Source organism: Ceratocystis lukuohia (genome assembly GCF_044167205.1).
Source record: "Ceratocystis lukuohia strain C4212 chromosome Unknown Supercontig4_pilon, whole genome shotgun sequence".
Taxonomy (NCBI): domain Eukaryota; kingdom Fungi; phylum Ascomycota; class Sordariomycetes; order Microascales; family Ceratocystidaceae; genus Ceratocystis; species Ceratocystis lukuohia.
Genome location: NW_027263523.1, coordinates 3,018,966 through 3,042,500, shown reverse-complemented (window position 1 = coordinate 3,042,500; position 23,535 = coordinate 3,018,966). Strand labels below are relative to the sequence as shown.

Below are 23,535 nucleotides of genomic sequence, written 5' to 3'. Positions count from 1 at the left end.
GGTCAAGGGTTGGGCGGTCTCCACAAAAGTCGCCAAGGCCAAGATCTAAAGCTTCAACACTTTCTAGAGGAAGGCGGTCCGTTACTTTCCCCTTGTTTCATATCACCATTTCTCATTGTGGTAAGTTCCACGTAGCTTAAGAAGGAACGCCTGCTTCTAGCAACTACTTCACCATCACAATTTCGGGGCTTCCATTGATTCCCTTAGCTTCCATTGGCTCAGTTGGGCTATTGCAAGGTTTCTTCTGACCCTTTCTGACTATATTTCTCTTTTTGGCTCTTGCTGTCCTGGCGCTAATTTCATCTGAAGCTCCTATTTACTTGCAGTAGTTGCACTTTTTGTTGTGGAAAGTCTCACTTCTTTTTACAACACCATATTCGTTATCACGACGCGCTGGGCGTGTTCTTTTAGTGTTTCTGCCTTCTTCTCTAGCTATTAGTTTTTGTCTTTAGTCCCCGTCTTCCCCACCTTTTACCTTCCACCCTTTGCACACAATGGCCAAAAAACCGGCCCCGTCGGCTTCAGCTCCTCAAACGAGTAATGATGCTGCGATGACGCCTGCTCGCTTCGAAAAAGAGTTGCGTGATCTGAAGCACAAGGCCGAGTCTCGCTCGCCCTTGCAAGACTCTATCGCCTGCACAACGCCGATTATCAGGTCCGCATTTTTACTGCTTCTACTCGGTCTTTCGTCTACTGTCTCACAGCTAGCTCTGTCACCTACGTTCGGCGGCATCCCTACAGCTGTCCACCACTCCAAGCTAACTGCTACTGGTTGTTTTCTCGGCTGGGCAAGCAGCATGGCTCTGTCACGTCTCTTTGGCAAAGATCTTGTCAAGCTTCTCCCGGTGATTGCCATTTGGATTCCAGCATTGCAGTTTATCATCAGTGACGAGAGTGCTTCATTGGGGGCTGAGTGGGGCCCAACTATTGTGGAATCTGTGACGCTGCTCCCGTTGATCATCATCTCAGTGGCAGAAGTAGCGCTGAGCCTAGAAGGCATGAGCATCCGTCTGCTCCCTGGCTGGATCGGGGACTCACTCCCGGGTCTACTCGGGCTCTTGTTCTTCAAGACGGTCGAATCTGTGTCTAGCATGAGAATCCCCATGTTTCTAGGCTCCTCGGCTTTGGCTTCACGGGTTGGTCTGCAACTAGCATTTGCTGCTGTCTACACTCTTTACGCACCCTCACAATTCCTCCTGCTTGGCCTCCCTGCTGTGGCTCATGCTGCCCTATTCAATACGCACCTTCCTACAGCTGCTGCTACAGCCGCGCTGCAAGCTTCTCTAGAGGAGGAGGCATGGAAGCTAATTGCCCGCAAAGAATCTGTCACAGGATACGTCTCGGTTCTAGAGAGCGTGGAGCGGGGCTTCCGTGTAATGCGTTGTGACCACAGTCTTTTGGGCGGCTTGTGGGTTAAATTCACGAATGGAAAAGTGGCTGAGCCAGTGTACTCGGTTTTTGTTATGCTTGAGGCTGTCCGTTTGATTCTAACCAAGGAGACTATTATGGACAGTACCGCCAATGCCTTGGTCATGTGAGTCAATCCTCCCTATTGGCGTCTATCATCGGCTCTTTGAATGCTAATAATGATCTATAGCGGACTCGGTATTGGTACTACCCCCGGGGCTTTCATTGCTCATGGAATCAACACCACTATTGTTGAAATTGACCCTGCAGTGCATGAGTTTGCCGTTGATTACTTTGGTCTCAGTACCAATCACATTCCCATCATTGAAGATGCCGTCAGCTACACTTCGGCTCTGGCCAAGACCAACCCTGAGAGCTTTGACTATATTGTCCATGACGTTTTTACTGGCGGTGCGGAGCCTGTGCCCCTGTTCACGCTCGAATTCCTGCAAGGCCTCAAAGATCTACTGAAGCCCGACGGTGTAATTGCCATTGTAAGTTTTTTCCCCCATGGTAGCCATGGAATAAGTTACTAACAGATATATAGAACTATGCCGGTGACTTTCTCCTCCCACCAACCAAGGCTGTAGTCAAAACCATACGCTCCATATTCCCCTCGTGTCGGATCTTCCGCGAAATAGAGCGCCAAAGTGATGAGGAGATCAAGGAGCAAAATCAGGACTTTGCCAATATGGTCATCTTCTGCCGCAAATCATCGGAGCCGATTGATTTCCGGCCCGCTACGGACGACGACTTCCTTGGCACCGGTACACGCAAACTCACCTTGCAGCCTCGATATGAGGTCAAGGAGGAAGAATTCAAGGCAATTGGTGAGACAGGTCTTGTTACACGCAATGACACGAGCGAGCTAGAGATGCACAGAGACTCAAGTGCACTTGGACACTGGACGATTATGCGCACAGTTCTACCCTCATTTGTGTGGGAACAGTGGTAGATAGGGGGTCTGTGTAGCTAAGTGTGTTGGTATCTATAAGATTAACATGGAGAAGAGAGAACCGGTATTATCTCTGCTATTCCTATTACATTCGCACTGTGTATATCGCCAAACAATACTTGTTCTTACAGTGTCATGTACTACTTTAATACTGTTCTTTTGTCGGCTGTTAACCCTAATGTTGTTGTTATGTTGTAACCCTATGGCTTACTATCGCCACTTGTATGATGATCAAAAACAAACTGAAACAAACCAGTTCTCTTGTCAACACACGATTTTGTTTTTGTTTTTTTTTGTGAATTTTGTTTTAGCGCCAAGTTTGATAGCCGTCACCGAGTCTCAGTTATTGACTGCGTAGTTGAGTACTATACAAAGATGGTCTTGCTATAGGTAGTGATATTGCATGTACGATAGCAGAAGAAAGTGGGCTTGGGCTCTAGGCTTAGAAGTTGGCTTCGGCTTAGAAAAAAAAAGCAAAAGAGGCTTAGCTGTATTTGAAGGTCGTGTTTAAATTGGTCTTCTTAACACAGAGATGATATACGCGGTCCAAGCTTCAAGCTTAACGCCATGGCTCTAGGGCTGGGTTGGAGGAAAAGGAGTGAAGGGAAAGTAGAAGAGGCAGTATTTAGAGCAACAAGAAAGTGTCTAGGCTCAAGAAGCTGCTAGCGTACGTGTGCAACAAGCAGCGTTGCAGCGGCGTTTTATTTCTGGAAATCTTGAGATAGATCGGCCAACAGAAATACGCTATTGAAACAAAGTCAGCGCCACATAACGTGACGCCACAAACTCACTTAAGTTTCTAGAAAACGTGGCTGCACCTAACGTTCCTTCCCGTTTTGAATACTTTTTTTGCCTAGAGGTGGAGCCTTGTGATCCTAGAGCTTCACTTAAACAATGCCCCTTGCAGAATATGCAGAGGGAAAGATGAAGATTCCGGGCCAGTTTATATTCCGAGGTCATCTTGTTCCTCATATAGGGAGTGGAAACAATATAAGAGGGAATATTAGTTATTGGTTTAACCAGGCTAGGCTAGAGTAGCGAGGTCTGATTAGAATGCTGACTCTAAGCAAGATAAGCTCGAAATTCGCCCTCGTCTTCGCTAGTACTAAGAACTTGTTATTGCTCCTTCCATTGTAAATAGTATATTGGAGCTTGGCCTAAAAATTACAAGATTTGAGCCTTGATTTTGCATAGGACGGGGTTTCTTATTTCATGGTTTTCCGTGAGAAGGTGGACGGAAGAGGCTACCCGAAGATAGCGAATCCTAGCCCTCTCCTTGTCCTTCATCTGATTGAGCTCTGACGTCTGTGGTTTCAGATGTGGGATCCTACCAGGTACTTGACTTGGGCCACGCTAAGGAGTGAGGAGAAAGAGAGGGAAGAAAGGGAACGAGGGGGCGGAATTGGGAGGAAGTTGCAACTGGGGAGACATGAGACGCGGATTGTTGGGTGATGCTGTGATCAAATACAAGCCGTATAGGCTGACAATGAGTTGAGTAGCGGTGGGAAAAGGATAGGAGGAGGTGATCATGTATGTCGTCTTTCTATTGCTATTATTATTCGTAGGCGCGCGGAGACACGCAAAGAAGAAAGGGGGGGACAGAAGAGCGGTTAGGAAGAGGTAGCAGTAGTAGCCGGCAGTTTGCGTATTGACCTCGGTCCTGAGTCTATCGTTAGTTTTCTCGCAAAAACAGACTAATCGAGGAAATATTGTGGTAGAGCAAACCTCCCCTGCGGCGTCTGCAAGATTGCTGGGTAAAGGAAAAGGAAGGGAAGGGAAGGAAAGAACGAGGGCCACGCCCATCGGCTGATAGAGCCTAGTCTCTGAGCGAGCAATTACTACGAAAATAATTCTCCGGCACCTTCCCATGCACATTATTCATTGCCTTGTTTCGCACCCTTCGAATATCTTAGCACCTCTTTGGACAACTCGTGCCGCCCCATTTTTCCAGGCCTCTTTGGTCTGTGACTGGCTGTCTGGCGAGGGGCTCTCCGAAACCTCATGAAGCCCTCCTTGTCTGCTCCTTCCAGATGAATTTCTGAGGGCTGGTCCCACTTTTATGTCCCGGCTGTTGGAGTCTTGTGCACCTTCGAATTTCCTCTCTCGATCATATTTTCTTTGCTTCATTTTCTTCATTTTCTTCATGTTGGTTTTTTCGTCCTTTTAGTATTGCGTGGAGGACGATACAAAGTTCCTTTTTTCTGTACTTTTCTTTCTAATTTTTGTTGACTTCTTCACCATTTTCGTCTTCTTTTCTTCGTCACTCTTTCTTTTCTTTTCCTTGGCTCGAATTTACTGCCATATCACCATGTATCGTCTCTGGTAGCTTTCATGCGATTTTCTTTCGTCATTTTTTATCCATGCTTTCGACATCAAATATATCATATACGTCCATTTGTTTCGCTTCTTACGACTCATCGCTCTTCCACGATTTCCTCTTTAATTTTTAGTGCCTCCTTCCATTGATTGGGTCTGGCCCGTTGATCTGGCTTGATATCATCACCAACACCAAGTTAAACACCACTTGCGATCTTTTATAGCGGCGAACTTAAGCAGAGACGAAGAAATAAAATCTCAAAAGCAGCAGGGGCTATTTGCCGGCTTCGCCCTTTGTACATATATACATACGCTCACTACTACGGCACAACAACATAAACCAAACTGCACATTATAGTTTTTCTCAGGCGGCCCGAGTTGTGGCCCTCACAACTCTTTCAACATGGCTGACACAGGCCCTATTTCATCGTCTTTTTCTCTGTGCGTCCCTTTACACTCCCCACACCCATCCACATGGCATACTAACTGCAATCCTCTAGTGGCATTCTACTTCAGTCTGCTATCGGCCTAGTAGGCCTTTACACAAAGAACCACTCCACCCGCATTTGGAACGATGGCCCGAGGCTGGCCCTCATGACCATGACGATTGCTGGTGGTGCATGGTCTCAAATGCAGTTCATGGCATTCATGATACCGCCAACCATCTGCCAGCCCATCATCACATTTGGCAACATTGCTGATCAAATCACTCGAATAGCGGCCATTCAATTCATGATCTGGACTGCGACAAATGTCCCTACTCCCATACTCCCCAAAAAGTCCATGTTAGGGTCTATAATGCGCCAGATGTTTATACTTACACGTATCGTGCTGGGCTTTGTATACTGTGGGTTCGTCAGACCCAACTTTGTACCCCAGTGTGCAGCAGTGTCTACTGTTCCTGGTCCTCTACCAGAGGTCCTACTAGGGGTCGATGCGTTGGTCGTCTTATATGCCCTATTCAAGTTCATCATGTCAAGTGCTCGCAAAAATCCTGACAAGAAAAGCAACGAACGAAGGACCCGTAAGGGCTCTATCGCCTTTTCCATCGGCTTCATTATTTGGACGGCTAGCAGTGTGCTGATGATCATGGCAACTCCGGGTACCATAATCCTTCTCCGCGTGGCTCTCCCTGCCACTGGCCTCACTGTTCTGTTGGCTATAGTCAGCAATTTCGGCCTGGCTTTGCTACCAAACTCCTTTATCAAGGGAAACGAGTCCAAGTATCCTGAAGCCCCATCTCCGCGTGACTTTCCCTCGTCTGCGGCTGGACGCGATATCGCTTCTCGGGGCAGTGTAGGCTCTGTTGCCACGAGCAACTACCCTCCCTCACGCTATGAGGACCTCAAGGCTCGCCAAGCCAGTCTCCGCGGAGCCTCCTTTGAGATGAACAATCTCTCGTCTACTTCAAGTTCTGCCCAGTACCAGTACCGTATTGAGGGGGCATCTGGTAGCTACTACAGTGGCCAGACTGATATGTCAACATCCATGAGCATTCCTAAAAGAGCGGCTCTTTCCCGAAACCTTACCAAGGGAAAAGTCACCATCTCGCAGCCTGTCATGCAACTAAACGAGTTTGGCGAAAACCCTCTCGACAAAATCGCTACCATGGACTTGAAGGCTGCTGCTCAGGCCGAGGCACTTCGCCGCCAACAGCAGCAACAGCGTGGAGCTGCTGCTGGTGCTAGCTCTAGTAGTGAAGGCGGCTTCCAGCGCTCTAGGCCTTCGATTGATGAGCGTGTTCGGGTTATGTCTGTTCTCAGAGAAGATTCAGAGCCAGTCCCGAGTCCTCGTCGTCTGGGCGATATTCAAAATGCCCACAGTACTAGTTCGCAACTTTCGCCTGGCAGCAGTGAAGTAATGCGACGTCGTTCCCCCCGTACAACTAGCGTTATGCAAGAACAAACGAGCGCCCAAACATATGTTGCAGGAGCGGCTCCTCCTCGCAGGCCCTCACGGTCAGACGATCCTGAGCCATTGGCTTCAGTAGCGCCTTCTCAACTCCCTAACCACCCATATAGAGGTCTTCAGAATCATGATGTTGCTAACGGGACTCAAGAGGCGCAGCCAGTAGCGGTGCCTATGGAAGATCCTACCGTGATGCTGATTCAGAATTTCCAGTATGACAATCCAGCCGTCGTTGAAAACATCATGCTTGATGCATCAAACAAGCTTATGAAGCGACTACCACCAGTTAAATCCCAAGAGAGAGAAGCCTCGGCCAACGACATGATTTCTCCAGGGCAAACCGACGAACAAGGCCAGGGCTCAGCTGATCAGGAAACGCCTATTGTCCATCGCCCTCGGCCAATTCCAAGAAATGGCAACGGGGATCGCCCCATATTCCCCGCCGAGCTTCCTATCAGCCACCTACGCTTGCGCTCTCCTGATTCAAACAGAAAGTCGCAACTTCTTGACCAAATTCCCGCAAGTCCTTCACAGCTTCCGCCTCTACCAGAGATCCCCCCCGCTCTCATCATCTCAAACCCCAAGCGAAGCGCTCCCGGTGGTAAGGCTCGCCCCCTGCCTAACAACACGCGGAGTATGTCTTTCAAGGAGAAAATGGATCTTTTATACAGATCCGACAACAAGGTGGCTCGCAGCGCCAATGCAGCACCGCATATGCCGGCTCATTCAATGCCGGCCGCCCCCATTTCTCCTACCGACTCTTTGATCTCAGCAAGCACAGCTGGTATGCTTTACCAGCTCAAAGACATCATCCCACCTATACCCACTAGAGAGCTTAACAACAGCGTCTACAGTCGGTCCTCAGGCTCGCGTACTGCTGTCGAAGATTCTAGACGCCGGTCATCACCTGTTCTTCCAGCCTTGAACATTGTCCACCGCATGTCTGAGTTTAATGACCAGCCTGATGATGCCAGTACTGTATATGGGGATTCTGCAGTTACCCCTCATCATTCTAACGATCTCCGTGATGATTGGTTTACTGCTGTATTCCCTGAAAACACTGCAAATAGCTCAACGCAACAAGAGGAGCAGGAACAACAAGTGCCTGAGGTGATAGAAGAGGAGGTCCCTATGATACTCGAGACGCGTTTCCACCAGCAGCTTGGCGAAGAGTGCCCGACCTTTACCCACCGTAAGAGCAACAGTCTTTCACGCAAAAAGATACCTCCTGCTCCAATTTTAGTTGGCACGGACGCCATGAGACAAAACACTATTCTACGTGCGGCTCAGCCATCACCTCTTGAATCGCCCGATCATGCCTTGAGAGAGATCCAGGCTCAACTACTCCGCATTGAGCAAGGAGGCGGCTCTGCCATTGACCGCGATGACCGCCGCGCTTTGCTAGATAACTTAGAAAAGGAGATTGGAGCTCAAGAAAACCATTGGCTTCAGCTTCACAACAATGTGCGAGACTCTAGCTCGACGTTACGCACGTCTCCTTCCCGAAATCACGCCAGCATGCTAGATATGGAAAAGAGCAAGTCTCGTGTTATCTCGCCATTTGCGCCCAAGCTTAGCTCGCGGCTTTTGCGCCACCAGGAAGCTGTTCACCCCGAGCTACACATGGATAGCCGTGGGTTCATCAATATTTCCATGTCTCAGCTGGGCAGTCCTACTCCCCCCGAAACTGACGATGAAGCTTCAGACTCCGAGATTTTAGTCATTCGAGCCCCTTCCATACGCCATGATTCCCGCTTTTTGGCCATTCCTGGACCTGCTCGTTCGGTTGCCCCATCTCCTCGTCTTATGATGCAGGTTGTTTGCCGTCTATGGACCGCCTCTGCTGCTCGTCCTCTGTCTCCTGATGGCTGGAGTGGCCTGTGGCAGCCTGCGCCTGCCCCCGTTCAGCGTGATAGCATCTTCGAGAGTCTTGCCGTTAATACAGTTCGCCCTAAACCCCGTCTGTCATCTGAATCATCTTTCCCTCTTAACAGCAAGCACCTATGGTCACCTCCTCCCCAGATCGCATTTGCTCCATCACTACTTTGGGCACCAAGGGTTGAAGAACCTCCTGAGAACTTCTATCAGCATCAAAAGAGAGAACGCCCACCTACTCTTCGCCCCCCACGTCGCAGTCGCCGCATCACTGTCCTCCCTGACATTCTAGAGGAACCCAAGCCTCTTCCTAATAAGCGCGACACTCTGGGTATTTTCCAATTCCCATGGGGAGAGACCTCTGATTCAGCCAATGTCCAAATCACAGCCACCAATATGTTCATGACGATGCCAGGTGCCATGGGTGGCACCGGAGACTATGGTGCATTTTTAGCAGGTGCAGTGCCCAACATGGATAGCGGCAACGGCTATTTCGGTGGCTCGTACTTTGATGACTACGAGAACGAAGAATCTGACGATGATACTGGCTCCATTTATGATGATAGCGATGCTGAGTACGACGACGAGCAGGAAGAGCATGTTGGGGATGAGACTGCAACTACGGGCGAAAACTTTGATGAGTCTATGCTCCAGGAGATTGCCACTATGCTGAAGTCTAACCAGAACCAGCTACCTCATCATAGCAGCCTGCTACCTTTGTCTTCTAACGAGCCTTTTTATTTCGAGCAAAGACAGCCCCAACAGCCACAGGTCAACAGTGACCTCTACATTGGTGATGGTGAATTTGTATTTGAGACTCTCAGCTCAGACAGCTCTCGCTACGGTGACTCAGAGGACGAAGTGGAAGAGGAAGACTATATCGAAGGATATGCTCTCGAGAATGTCACCGAAGAAGAGGAAGAGAGTGAGGCATATGAAGACGAAGAAGACGAAGAAGAAGTGCCTTTTATCTTTCAAGATAGAGACTCCTTTGCTATTGCTTTAGACCAGGCCAACTTTCCGGATGTGCCTAAGTCAGCTCTGATGCCCATCCCAGTTACATATTCTTTGGATACCCCCAAAACCCACAGTATGCTCTGGGGAAAGACCTACGTTCAAAGAGTCTCTTTTGGTCTCCCTCAACCTGCTACTCTCTGGGATATGTATCTAGACGTTGCCTCTGAACAGTTTAGTACTTTACCAAAGCCTCCACGTGTTATCCAAGACAGCGGACACGAGCTGCAAATCAATAGTGAGGAAATGTGGCAGCAGGCCCCGGTATTACCACAGCCAAGTGCTTTACTATGGGCTCCTCCAAAGACTGCTCCTCCTCGCCATATGATGTGGTCACCTCCTTCTATTGTGATACCCAAGTCATTTGGACTCAAGCAGCTCTCGGCTTCGTGGGACATGCATATTGCTGCTGTGGCAGAGACTCATCCTAAGAGTCATACTACGGGCCTCAGATTGCTTGGCGATGAAATGAGTATCAAGTCCTCTATGCTATGGGCCCCTAAAAAGGCCTCTGCCAAAGTTAGTCTGTTATGGTCTGCCCCGGCTCTTGCGGCCCCTAAGAAGTTGGGATTGAAGCACATTGGCCCCTCCTGGGAACTACATGTGGCTGCTACAGCATTAATCTCTCCTGCATCTCGGGCTCCATCTAAGCTTGCCGACGAGTTGAGTATTAAGTCTTCTTCTCTCTGGGTGCCGAAAAAGGCTGCACCTCCTAGCCACATGCTTTGGTCTCTGCCTTCCATTAAGCCTACTGAGGCACTTGGCCTTAAGCAACTTTCGGCTTCTTGGGATAAGAGCATGGCTGCCGTAATATCCATCCCTACTGCCGCCCGTGTCGCAGTATCTAGGCCTTTTGGCGAAGATATGAGCATAACATCATCAACGCTATGGGCTCCAACAAAAAAGTCTGTTTCAAACAAGCCTCATCTATGGGCCAAGCCCGTTCCCGTGTCAAGTTCCACATTAGGCCTCCCCCAACCCTCCATTTGGCCCAAGGATGAGACCTTTAATGGAATACGCAAGCCGAGAATTCCATCGACCGAAGCATTGCCTGCTATCGAGAGCTCATCCACATGGAGCACACCCAAAAAACAACCAGCTCAGCCAAATTGGTTGTCAGCCATTCCCCCTTCATCCGCCACTCCTAGCCAACACATTTACCGTGATACAACACCAGCTGACTGGCAAGCTGCCCTTGACGAAGCCATCTTCTTATCCCTGGCAAACCGACATCTAATCAAGTGCGCTACACCCATTGACTGGGATAATGCGTTGTCTGTTGCCCGCACAGCCTCAGCTGGCACCGCAGGCTTGTGGACCTGGGCTCCCAGTGCCACCTCTGCCTCATCAGAGCCGGCATTCGCAGTTGAGCCCCTTGCCAGCTCGCCTGCTACCGTCCGCCGTCGCGCCCCGCTCCCTGCTGATCTTCCTCTTGTGCCTGATTCAGAGCTCAGAGGGCAGACGCTATGGCGTACACAAAGCTCGACGAGGCAGCTAGTGAACTGGCTCGAGACCATGTCAAACTGAGCATGTAAACCAACAGCAATGGAGGCCAGGAGTTTCTAGCTGTCCTGGTGTATATACCGTGATCATGGTTCTCGAATATGAAGAAAAAAAACAGCGCCACATTCTTTTTGCTTAGTTGCACCTTCACGACCTTCTTTTTTTTACTCTCCTTTTCCTGTATTTCTTTTTTCCTCTTTATTTCCTTTGTACTTCTGGATATCCAATAGCGTTGTTTTTTGAGGGGAGGGATGGTGGATGTTTGGAGAATATACTATACGTGACTTTATATATCAGCCCTAGGTATTAGTTGCGCCCAATTAAAAGAAAAAATGTATTTTTATTCAACGAGAACAAGCCGCCAAAAGTCGCCGATTCGTGGCGTGATGTTATGTAATCTGAGTTTTCCGAACAGGAAACAAAAACGTTGTGTCAAGCCCCAACAAAAAGCCACGCGATAAGAATAAACGAAAAGCAAAACCAAGAAAAAAAAAAGAAAGCAAATAAAAAGTAGCAGTAGCCAAGATAAATGATGAAACAGTAAGAAAAAAAAAAGGGTACAAGTCGAGCCAAGCCGAGTCCAGATAACGACAACAAGGAAGAAAAGAAAAGACAGCTTGAACACGCAGAAAGAAACAAGCAAACAGTAAACAAACAACCGCAGCAAACAACAGTAGGAACAACAAGAGCAGTCCTGACAATACAAGAGAAGATGGGAATCCAAGAAAAGTAGTTTTTTTTGCATAAACAAGCAAAAAGAAATGAGCCATAACAGAAGACACAGACGACCGACGAGTTGGAAATCAAGAAATAGAAAAAAAAGTAACGAGAATGGCTTGTGGAAGGAAGACTAGTCTATATGGCAGAACAAAGTAAGGAAGAAAAAGAACAGAACAGACGGAAACAGGAGATACAGCACGGGATGGATAGGTAAGAGAGAGGGAAGGGGGTGTCAAACAAGACAATATACTAGGCAGGTCGGAGAAAGAAAGGGACGGAAGGGAAGTGCCAAAAAACCACATCATCACAGCATCAAACCTCACACATAACGAACGAGCAGCAGCCAAGACACAAACCAAGCCGCTACTCTAGCGTCACCAGCTGCATGCGCTGTCCTAGATCCTGGGCCTCAGATAGCGCCGTAGCGGGCTCCTCCGCCACTAAGGACGAAATGCTCAGCGTCGATGGTGCGCGGGGGCGAGTAGATAGGCGACTCGGACTGGTCGCCGGATTATTAAAGACCTGAGTAAAAGCAGGGCTTGCACGATTGACAGCTGACTTACGCACAGGACTTTGGGAAATCGGATCATGCTGATGGAGCACGCAAGCAAGACGGCCACGCAGATCGCTAGCTTGTTTAACCAGCGTCTTAAGGCTAGTGGTGTCAAAATGGAACTTGCCGTCGTTACCGCGGCCATTGTCTGAAGTAGAGCTATGATGCACAGCTGCAGCAACAGAACGAACAGCACCGTTTATATGTTTTTGCGGGGTACGAGTGTGAGAGTTTGGTGTCTGTGGGAACTCGGAGATGACAGTTTCATCGCCGCATAATGGCCATTGAGACGATACAGAAACAACACGGGGTGGCGAGGAAGATATACTGGAGCCCCCACCGCCGAAAATGTCGTCGTCAGGCATCAGCACCGACCGACGTCGGGCAAATACGGGGTTTGTTGGGACATTATCGCTAGAAATGTTGTGGTCGGGGTTCTCGAGGTCATCTAGACGGGAAATGTCTGCTTCATCAAAGCTATCATCCAGCACCTGATCACTGAGGTCTGAGGGAAAGTCGATAGGCGAAGCCGGTGCTTCCACGCCACTCTCTAGTTCCTCATCATCAGGAGAAGCCAAGGCAATGATACCCTCAGCCTCTTCCCACAGTTGCTGGTGAGAGCCAGATGTCAGGTTAAGCTCCCTTCCATGTCGGCATAATCTCTTGAGGTCGTTTACAAGTAGCGAAAGCTCACGGATGTGGCCTGTGTGAGCACGTAGACTAGGCTGACTGGCTTGAATCGACGCCGGAACGAGCATCAAGAAGCTGCTCCGCAATTCAGAGTCCGCCGTGTTGGCATCAATAGCCGTAGGCTCATCTCCAAACTCAAAGTCTTCGCCCCAGTCTTCACTAGCTGTCTTGCTACCCATGCCCCACGTGCCGAACTTGGGGTTAGCATTCGCAACGGCGTTTTCGCTCGGGTCGTTGACGACTGGGACACTTTGACTGCGTATATGCGCCGGCAGAGGTGATCTTCTACTAGAAGTCCGACCTCCTCGGGTGTCAGTATCATGCTTACCATGAACAGTACGGGGCCGAGATTCATCGAGTTCCCCCTCAACATGTATCGATGACTCAGTCCAATCAAATAGGTTGCTCAAAGGCCGCTCCGATATTTGGTCAAACTGACCCTCTCTAGCGCTTTCATCTACTCCTTCATTTCTGCCAATGCCCCTGAGGGCTTGTCTCATGTTAGGAGAAAGGCTGTTCATGTTCATAGAGCCCTGAACCGATGGTGGAGACAGACCGTGAGCCAAAGAGTGGTCAAAGTCGCCCCAATCATCATCCAGGTCATCCGTCATAGAAAGCCGTGGGTTGTATTCGTCTGTAACTAGCTCCAGTCGCGGCTGCAAACCAACTGGCGTGGGCAAGTTATCTTCATTTTTATCTCGTAAAAAGCTTGGCGCATCCCAAGCAGGATCAGGCAGAATAGACGGCCGCTTATGTCTAAACGCACCAGTTGTTGTGCCAGGTGGTGAATCGTTGAAAACAGACTCCAAAGGAGTCTCAACGGTACGGTTAAGCATAGAACTGTGAGTACGAATGGAATCAAATACAACATCGCGTTCACTACGGAAATCAGTATCATCGTCTCGCGATGCAGCATCACCGCCATCGATATCCGAACTGGCGATAGTCGATGATCGCTCGCGTCGGAAGTAGCCATGCGACTGGTCACTAGAAGCCTGTGAGCCGCTAAATATGCTTATTTGCGCCCGGCTTGGTTGGACAGCTGATGCTTGTGGTGTCATGGACTCAGCCTGAGGATGCTCAAGAGGTGAAGGTGGTGTCGATGCTGGTGTAGTAGCACGGGACATTGGCATTTTTCGTTGACGCCCTGAAATTTGGGTGCCATGCGAAAAGGTGGGACTTGTAGTCGCACCATCTTTCTTGTTTTCCAAATCCTCCTGACATTTATCTTCATAAGTCGTTGCCATGTTGTACTCGCATGGCGTATCTTGGTTGCCAGGCTCCATCATTGTGTTGTCACACAAAATAGAAGCCTCAATAGTATCCAATGGAGTAGCTGCTGCTGCATAATGCGAGCTTCTCTTGCCGGCAAAAACTTGAGAGTTCAGCCCACCATCATCATTGTAAGTGTCCAGAGTAACCTCGTTGTTGCGCTTAAAACGACGTAGGCTACCAGTTTTTGAAATCCAGCTTCCAGGAGAGGACAACGTCATGGAGAGAGATCTTCTTGGCACCTTGGCGCTAGAGCTCGGTCGGGGAGGGGTCTGAAGATGTTCTGGCTCTGTCTGTGCTTCCTCATCCCTTGGACCCTCGGATCTTCGTTCTTCAAAGGACTGGGCGTGAGAAATTCCAGTCTGAGGGAAGGAAAACGGCGTGTTTTCAGCAGACCGGCAATACAGTTGGTCAGATTTCAGTAAACAAGCTGGTGAGTTAGCTGCACTCTCACCAACATGCATTCTACGCGTCACTGCAGCTAGACGACGCCCGGACACGTGTTTACTCTCAGCAAATCGGTTAGAACCGCTTCGGAGATTCACCATGATGGTATGGGCGTGGAAGAAGGAGGACCACCGCGCGTTCGCCCGAGGGCGTATTCTAGAGAGCGGAGGCGCAGTGTTGGCGTTGTCTCGCAGGTGCTGCTGGTCTAGTACGAAAGTAGGAGTATCGGCAACAATCGGGCTCGGAATGCTTTGGAGTGTGGCAGACCGCTGGTGACTAGTAGCAGGACGACGGAACCCAGAAAGCTGTGACAGGGCACGACGACGCCCACTTCGTTCTTCGAAGTTTTTGTGGGCCGAGGGGGGCCTTTTCGCTAGTTTGTTTCGTGATAGAGGGGAGCCGGCAGGTGATCCAGAGCTCGACCCAGGTCGGTAGGTTGAACGGTGCGATGGACTAGGTGTCGAGCTATGAGCAGAACGGGCCGAGTAACCGGTGTCAAACACGGAACTTGACCGAGGGCTGCCGTGCTGAGAAGCGGGCCGGCGAGACAGCCTACGAATCCAGGAGCCGTGTGAAGAGACTGAAGTAGAGCAGTCCTCGTCAATTATAGGTGTTTGAGATCTCGAGTAGGGCAGTGATGGTTCCTGGTCCGGTGGGACTGGCTGATGCTGTTGCAGCGTTCTACGAAACGACAGTTGCTTGCTAAGCGTATACCGACGAGAACTTGGCCTACTGGTCTTCAAATTGGACGGTGAAACTGTAGCAGAGGATATGGTGGAAGACTGGTGTTGGATCTGGCGATGAGAAGAGTCCTTCAAGCTCTGAGACGACGCACGGTGATGATAGTTCAAGTTGGCGGGTGTCGAGGGCTTTGCTTGAAGCTGGTATTGTGACTGCACCGAAGCCTGGGACCTGGAATACGATTGGGATTCGCTTTCCTCAGACACGAAGAGGCGGGAAAATCGGGAGAACGCTGGCTCGCAGTCTTGAGAAAAAGGCCTTGTTAAACGAGAAACGCCAGTTGTAGATCGAGGTCGGGCTGCTAGAGAGGCCGATCTTGAGATGTACGAAGTATGGGCGCGGTCCTGGTCTGGAAGGGCTTGGCCAAAGACCAATCCTGAGCTAGCAGCTGCTACAGCACAACTAGTGCCGACGAGCTACAGGAGTTGAAGGGTATGTCAGCAAAACGAGATGTTTAAAAGAACGAGTGAACAAACGTCAAAAATTAGGACAAGCAGCGATGATTAACAGGCTCACAATCTTGCAAGACCAAATTCAAAGCGACTAGGTTATGAATTGGCGTCAAGAACTAAGGAACCTGACAAAATGATGTTTTCACGTGAGCCCGCTTGTGGGACGGGACTGTGCTTTTTTTTTTCTTTGCGCTGCTTGTGTTGTGCATAAACAAAGTTGCATGTCTCGAGTTTGAAATAAAGACAGCCGTTTCTGTGTTTTTGCTCTTCGCCGAACCCTTGTCGGCCTACTTTTTTTTTTTGCTTTGCAGTCGTCACAGATGAAGTGTATTTTCTCGCAAGGAACAAGCAAAGATAGTACAGCACGCCAGTGAAATTGGCGTCTTTCTGAACGGACTAAAGGGAGGGGCAGACAGGGTAGTAGAGCCCAAGACACTTGATATCCCAACAGGAACCTAGGCCTGTGTGCAAAGTAGTCATTGGGGAGAGGGTTTTGTTTTGGAGACTCACACTTGGAATGGCTTGCATTGTGGTGGCTTGTTGTGACTTGCTCCTCAGGCTGGCCTACGGATTCGTTGTAGTCGTGTTGTTTTTGCTGTGACAATATTATCGAATCCGACACCACTGTTTATGAAGCAAGCTGTGCCAGCAACAGCTGCAGAGATCACAGCCTGTCTCTATCTCTAACCTGTGAGCAAGAGCAAGATAACGAAAGACTAATGGATCTATTTATTAGGGTCGATAGTGTGAGCACGCTGGGCAAGTTATCGTAGTTGACAGTGACAGAACGTCAAAGCAACAGAAAAAAAAAAGATTCGATGTTGTGCTGTGGATCTTTCGTTATCGCATTGGATGGCGTGAACAGGGCTTTTCTGGGTTGCTTTGGTTTGGTTGCTGTTTACCTTCGGCGGTTGTTGTTTTGCCTGAATAAATCAATGTTTTTTCTCCTCTTGCGTCAAGTTGAGCTGAAACTCTCCAAATCAACCACAAAATAGAGCCAGAATATCCAGAGACGGCTTAGAATTGGAGTTCAAAACTGTCTCTAGAATCAACCCTAATTCTTGGTTCTGACAAATTCCTGGCGGCTTTGTTGATATGGCGATGAAAAATATGAGGATTTGATGATGCTTGTCTTGGAGAAAAATGAAAACAACAACGCAAAATAAGAAAAAAAAATGACCAAGAAAAAAGATGAAGCTGCAAAAAAAAAAAAAAAAAAAAAAAAAAAAGAAAAAAAGAAGAAAAGTATCGTGAGAAAATATTTCACTCTGGAGAGGGGTAGCAATCTGAGATAGAAATAGGAAAGAGCAAAAAAAAATGGCTTCAAAGTGAAGAAGAACTGGGGGAGAAAAGGAAAGAAGTCTAGATAGTTGCCGTTATTCGTGAGCGAGGAAAGAACAAGCCGTCAGCGAGAGTGAGGGCATCATCAATAGGGCAAGATCGAAAAGGAATAGCAGGAATGAGCCAAACTAAGCAGGCACTGACTAACTGACTGGCTTGTACTAAGCCGTGCGGTGTGGTGCCAGTTGCAGGTGCGTGCAATTGCTGCTGAAAAGGAAAGACCACTTCAGGCAAATGGGCAACTGCTGTTCGTGAAAAGATGAGTAAGCACGACAAACCCAGCCGTAGATTCAATATGCCTTTTATTCTTTCGTCTGCTGTGATGGCCTAATAAAAGACCAGAAAAGAGCGTTGCAATCGTAGCTTCGTCCAATAGTGTGTGCGTATCGCCGGTCCTTCTTCTTTGCTTCTTCTTCTTCTTCTGTTTCTCCCTCTCTCCCTTGCTGGACTCAGAAGTCAGAGGATAAGAAACAGGTCTGTTTTGTTGCTGAGAGGCCCCCGCGAACTGAAAACAGGAGGACGTAAACGACTTGAAGAAGACAGCACAGAGAGGCCAAGCAACAAAGAGAGGAAGAAGAAGAGACGTACGGGTTTGTCGACAAGACAGCGCAGCCTGGCAACATATACCAACTCTGCTTCCTCCTTGTCCAGGTTTAACATGCAGGCATACATGCATCCATGCATGCATTGTGTGCAGAGAGATCAACAGGCAAGCAAACAAAAACAAGCCCAGGGACACAACGCAAAAAGCTCTGTTCTTGCTTGTTATTGTGGTACCCGACTTGGCCTTGTATGTATGTTCCTTAGCCCCCCTCTTACACTCTATGCTAGCCCTGCCCTTCCTACGCTTTTCCCCATCACTCCTCCACCCATAATCACTTCTGTGCTGTAGCAGTCATGTCCACTTTCACTTTCGCTTTTGGTTGATAGCACAATAACAGCCTTCTTTCCCTTTCTCCCCCTACCACCCCCATGGCCCAGTCAACAAGCCCCCCCTCTACAAGATTCAAAAGGGAAAAAAGCCTGAGCCCCAGACGAGATTGCCCCTTACAGTATGCAACACGGTGCCAAACACCATACACCTAAAGAGGAGAATGAAGCGAGTGACGGAGAAAGGGATCTGTAAGAAGCAAGGCATATGGGACGGTTGGTCTTGTCTCTACAAGACAAGGGAAAGGCAAAAAGAAAGAAAAATTGCAGCAAAAAAGGAAGCAAATAAAAGATACACGCAAGGTACCCGCACCGGTAATTATGGTGCAAGGTTTTGTAAGCTTCGCAGGTTGCATTTGTTGGAAATATATGCAAAATAGTGGTACATATTAGAAATGACGGTCAAGTAAAACACGAGAAACGAATTCAGGCTCAGAAGCTGTTCAGACTCTTAAAACCATGAGGAGGGCCAAAGCAGAAGCCTAACGCACCAACTTAGTATAGGCATTGATTCATTGATTTTTAAGGCTGAACGTCCCCGAGTATAGCAGTAAATGAGGTTTCATCAGCCAATAGTCTTCACTCCACAGGGCCTCATACAGCCAGAACCGTAACGGCGGAAGCTGGGCTTCAAGTTTATATTATGAGACCAAGACCATACCATACAATAGGACAGCCCACTACTATACAGACATGACCCGTGCAAAAAAAAAAAAAAAAAAAAACAAGACACCCTCCCTGGCTTCCTCCTTATTCTATCACTATGTCCCTTGGACGCCTTCGCGCTTGTGCATTGTGCTTGCGCTGGTGGTTGTACCGCACCCTATGTTTGTACCTGTACCTGTACCTGTACCTGTACTTTCCATTCTTGTGCCTTTGCGTGTCGCAATAATTTGTGCTCTGCTTACCAGCTTCCTATCCTGGAGCTGGCTCTTTTTATTGGCCAATTCATTTTGTTCTATTTATTCTTCCTCGTTCCATTGTTCCTTATCCACGGTCCACTTTTCCTATTCTTTCCCCTCAACCCTCTGGAAACGGTACCTGCATAACCGCCCTAACTGGCTGTTGCTTAAATGGTGCAGATCGATTTGATTGGCTCGATGTGCAATTGGTGCAACACACAATTACTTGCGCTGATACTTGATCTTTTTTTTCTTCGTTATAATCAACACATCTAGACTTTTCGCTCTCAAGTTAAGCTTGACCTTCACAAACTGAAAGCTCTCCTACTGATGCAGAATAATTCATAGTCGCCGCGCAACAACGATAAGAACAAGTCTAGAAGCGCCTCTAGAACGTTCGCTTTTCGGATCCTACAAGCTGAAAACAAAACAAGGAAAATAAATAAAAATAAAAAAAAGACAAGTACCCCCAGCCTCGGCCTTCTCCTCTCATTCTCATATTAAACCACCGCTCCCAACCCACCCTTTCGTCCTGTTTCTGTTCTTCTCCTGACTTTTCTTCAGGAACCCCTGACTTCGCACTAGCTACTGAGATAGGACTACAGCCCTGCAAGTCTGCTGTAAGCCCTTGGCCCTTGTCACACCTTTGTAAAACCCTTGGATTCGCCTTGTCGCTGGTCTTGTAGTTCTCCATGCCTCCATGTCTCCATGTCGTGTACGCCGACAGCCCATAAAGACAAGACAAGGCACTGGGCGAGCGCGATCTTCCTACTCAATATAATCCATGATAATCATTTCGCAGATTTTATCGTTGCTCCTTTGCTTGCACCATTCCCATCCTATCATTCATCCCCCCTCTCCTAAACCTTCGTATATAGTTGTCTGTGTAACTGACTACCCCTCAAGACAGAGGACTCGTCTCTTGTTGCCAACCCAATAGAAAAGAGGCAGGGAGGGGGCCTAGCAAAAGCGGAAACTTATGACTTCGGATTGATTTGCTCATCTCTCCTGCCCGGGCTATTGCTCTTGCATCTTTGCGAGCTGCCATAGTAACAACCGGTCAAAGCCTCAGTGCTGGGCTTCCTGTACTGGGGAGGGAGACGAGGGAAGATGCGAATCTGATATTTCGAGATTGGATGGCTTTGGCTTTGACTTTTGTACGTCTTATATGCAAGCATTTTCCAAGTTGTCGGGTTTCTTTGTTTAGTCGGAGACTTGCTGTCGGTCCTTTGTTTGCTCCCTTTGTTTGTTCTGTTTAATTGTGTATAGCTAGATATCAGCGTATTCCACCACACTGTGTTGATTATACTAGCAACATGAATGTTATCCAGTATATACAGTGCTGCTAGCACTGTTTACTCACATGTCACATCTGTGCGCAACGGATCTACGCCTCAACAGACCTTCATCTTGTTGTATTGTCTGCTTGTCGCCCCTATGTTCTTCGTTGAATGTAGGGTATTGCCTAGAAAGAAATATCCAACGGGCTCTATAACGGCTAGATACATATGCATCTACCTGCACTGTTTATTATATTGTATGCACTACCTTGTGTACATGAATGATATTGCGTGCGACCTCTCCCATAAAGCACTTGGCCAGCACGCCCAGCATGCCCAGCACTCAGCTCCTTCTCCGTTGTTGCATAATTTAGTTTATAGTTTACTGCTAGCGTAAAATCCAGGCGTTGCTTTGCATCTCTCTTACACATGGCATTCATTGCACGGCTAGGGCTAGCTGCCCAGACCATGCTAGAGCTTAAGCCCGAGCTATCACTGTTGTTTTTGCGCCACTTGGTTTATGTCAACATGCAGTCCGCCTTGCGTGGGATTGCTTCACATTTTATCATAGTGCCTGTTGCCATGTGAAAAAATTAGCCGTGAAACCCAAATAAAGGAAAGCTGCTTAGAGGCGCCGTTTATACAGTGATACAGATATATGCCATGCACCCTGGCGTTCTTAACATATTGTGCGCGCGCTATACGTTGCGTGCTGGGAATCTCCCATGCCCCCATCCGCAATTGAATTCGATGCAATCTGCTTGGTGTTAAAATGCATTGATATTCATACACAGTTCGCCTTTCCGGCCTCATCTCATCTCATCTCATCTTCATTTCTTACCATCCCATCTCCATGCCTCTGCATGCTCTTAAGATCTTGGGCTTGTTCTTTCTCCTGCCTTCCCTGAGGTAGCCCTCAAGGCTTCGCGAGGTGCCAAAGCCCAAAGTCGAAGTCCAGCTACGGATCAGCCGCCAAAGCCAAAGGGTCTTTTTCATTGCTCAGTCCAAAAGGACGCTCGTATGATTGTAACCATAGCCGCCAACTCCCCACTTAGTATTAGCCACCAAACTTCGGGACTGTTTGAGCCACCCAACTCCTCCACCAAATATTCTGGAAGTTCGCCAAGGTCCCTAAGCAATCAAGGGATGAGCAACAGATGTCATCTGCGTTGCCAGAGTGATCTTGATCTATCACAGGGGCTAATGGGGGGAGGGGGGCAGCACGGCCAGAGACAGGCCTGGCTTGGTGTTTGTCAATAGCCTGCTAACAAGCATTTGGTCAGCTAGTCTGGCCAAAAGAAAAAAAAGAAAAAAAAGAAAAAAAAAACAAAAAATATCTTCAATTAGACTTGGTGCTAGGACCCAGCCCAGGGCTTGGTTCTATTACAGCTCTCATAGGATAACCCTTGCGCGAGGGTAAACGAGGTAAGGCCCTCGATAAGAGCCACAGGAAAGCCCCGACAAGAACTCACAAGCTGATGGCCATTCTTCCGTTTGCTCGATCGTTTAGTATCCCAAGTTCCCGAGTCTTAAAAGAGAACTTCAGCTTATCCCAAGTCTCTAATTCCACATATACCAAATGAGAACTAAATCCAACCCCTGGCCTGTCTTCAGTACGCTCTTCTAGCGGTGAAAGCCCTGTATTTTTGGCGAGTTTTCGCTGCTAATTAAAGGACGTTTGCTGTGGGGTTTTATTGGAGCTAACCCTTATTTAGCTTTGTTTTGCAGCTGGATTCGTGTCAACATTCTATGGTATCAATCAAAGAGGGAGGACTAATACTTTCAGTGGTATCAGGGAAGGCACTTGTCCTGGTATAGTCTGGGCTCCAGGGGACTGTCTAGCTAATGTTTTCAGTTGATGCATAGATGACCTTTTTCAGGCCACACCCTTCTCTAGGACAGGAGTGCTGTACGTAGTTCATAGTATTTGGTGGTTCTCTATCTAATCTAACTAGTGTTCAATAATTTGATAGCCCGCAGCCACCGCTTTGCGGCTAGGCCAAAGGCACCAGAACACATGAATGAGATGTCGAGGCTCCTCATATAGAGGATCGGTAAAGATTTAGTGTATGATGGCGAAGGTCAAGCTCTATGCCAGACGTGGAGTTTAACAGTGCCCAGATGTGGAAGTTACATAGTAAGCAGGACAATTACTACCGTAATTACCTGTGTTGTAAAGATAAAGGTCACGTGCAACGTTCGCTCGCTTCCACTCATCTTGGCAACAACGGCGACTCCAATCGCAACTGTTCAAGCAAACAAACACTACCCAACTTACCATCCCTTGAGATTACCATACGGCTGAATAGAAGGTACCTAGTTATGAGCTACAGAAGCTCTTTCACACCAAGCCGAGTTTACCTACGCTATGGAATCAGATCCAAAGCCTTATTCTATCTCCTCGCCCATGAAGATCACTGCACAGCAAAAGAACATGGAATCTCCTCCAACATCTGCAACCTTCCCCTAAGAGGGAGACTTGTCTGACAGGATGTACGGCTCAATCGGTGTTTGCGATGATAGCGAACACTCCCTCCATAGTGTTGCAACTTGGTGACCCCTGCTTCAGCTTGGCTGTAGCAACCTATCAACGTGGTGTGATTGTAAGGGGAAGATGACATTTAAGGGTTGTCAAGAGCTTCGCGGGTTCTGCTTGCTGGCGGCATACTGGTATTAATGAGATAGGAGGCTCTCTTGCAGAACTGGGGTTTCTTCATACTCCTGATGCTGATAATGCGAAAGAGAAGGGAAATTGGGCATAGTTCTCATCGAGTCTATCACTATAGCGAGCTTTCTTGGAAGCCTGATGAAAGATTTGCGCCAGATTTGGGACTGATTTTTGTCAAAGTCAACAAAGCTTGAAGAAAGCTTTTCTCCAGGAAAAGTGGTAGTCACCCGATTTCATACACACCTGACCCCGCCACCAATGTCTGATGGCGTGTGCCTACGGGCAGAGATGAAGCCATTGACGGAGATGGGATTATCGCTTGTTTTAAAGACTACCATCCCAAGGATATAGTATATTCCTGGGGGATTGATACAAACCTCAGTCCTTGGTTGTAGAATGTGTTGTACTCAACTTTATGTGATACTTTGTTTTTCTTTTACCTATGATGGTCGCAAGAATGGCTAGAGTTAGGGCTGGCTTTGAATAAACGACTTGGGCGCATTTTATGATAGAAGTAGACCGCAAGATCGTTAAAGGCTCCAAGTTCCATTCTATCCATGA

General features: G+C 48.2%; 3 protein-coding genes across 3 annotated transcripts; 2 read left to right on the top strand and 1 right to left on the bottom strand.

Moving 5' to 3' along the window:
* Positions 1–494: 494 nt before the first annotated feature.
* HOO65_040705 (Methyltransferase-like protein 13) lies at positions 495–2,362 on the top strand (the record flags this gene model as incomplete). Its single annotated transcript, XM_071002717.1, has 3 exons — positions 495–1,534; positions 1,598–1,901; positions 1,955–2,362. 3 exons carry the CDS (start codon positions 495–497, stop codon positions 2,360–2,362), a joined length of 1,752 nt encoding a protein of 583 aa, XP_070859548.1.
* A 2,719-nt stretch (positions 2,363–5,081) lies between these two features.
* Positions 5,082–11,002, top strand: HOO65_040704 (uncharacterized protein; the record flags this gene model as incomplete). Its single annotated transcript, XM_071002455.1, has 2 exons — positions 5,082–5,119; positions 5,179–11,002. The coding sequence occupies 2 exons, from the start codon at positions 5,082–5,084 to the stop codon at positions 11,000–11,002; spliced, it is 5,862 nt and encodes a 1,953-aa protein (XP_070859547.1).
* A 1,059-nt stretch (positions 11,003–12,061) lies between these two features.
* On the bottom strand, positions 12,062–16,381 carry HOO65_040703 (uncharacterized protein; the record flags this gene model as incomplete). Its single annotated transcript, XM_071002490.1, has 4 exons — positions 12,062–15,341; positions 15,394–15,454; positions 15,496–15,817; positions 16,364–16,381. 4 exons carry the CDS (start codon positions 16,379–16,381, stop codon positions 12,062–12,064), a joined length of 3,681 nt encoding a protein of 1,226 aa, XP_070859546.1.
* Between the last annotated feature and the right edge of the window lie 7,154 nt (positions 16,382–23,535).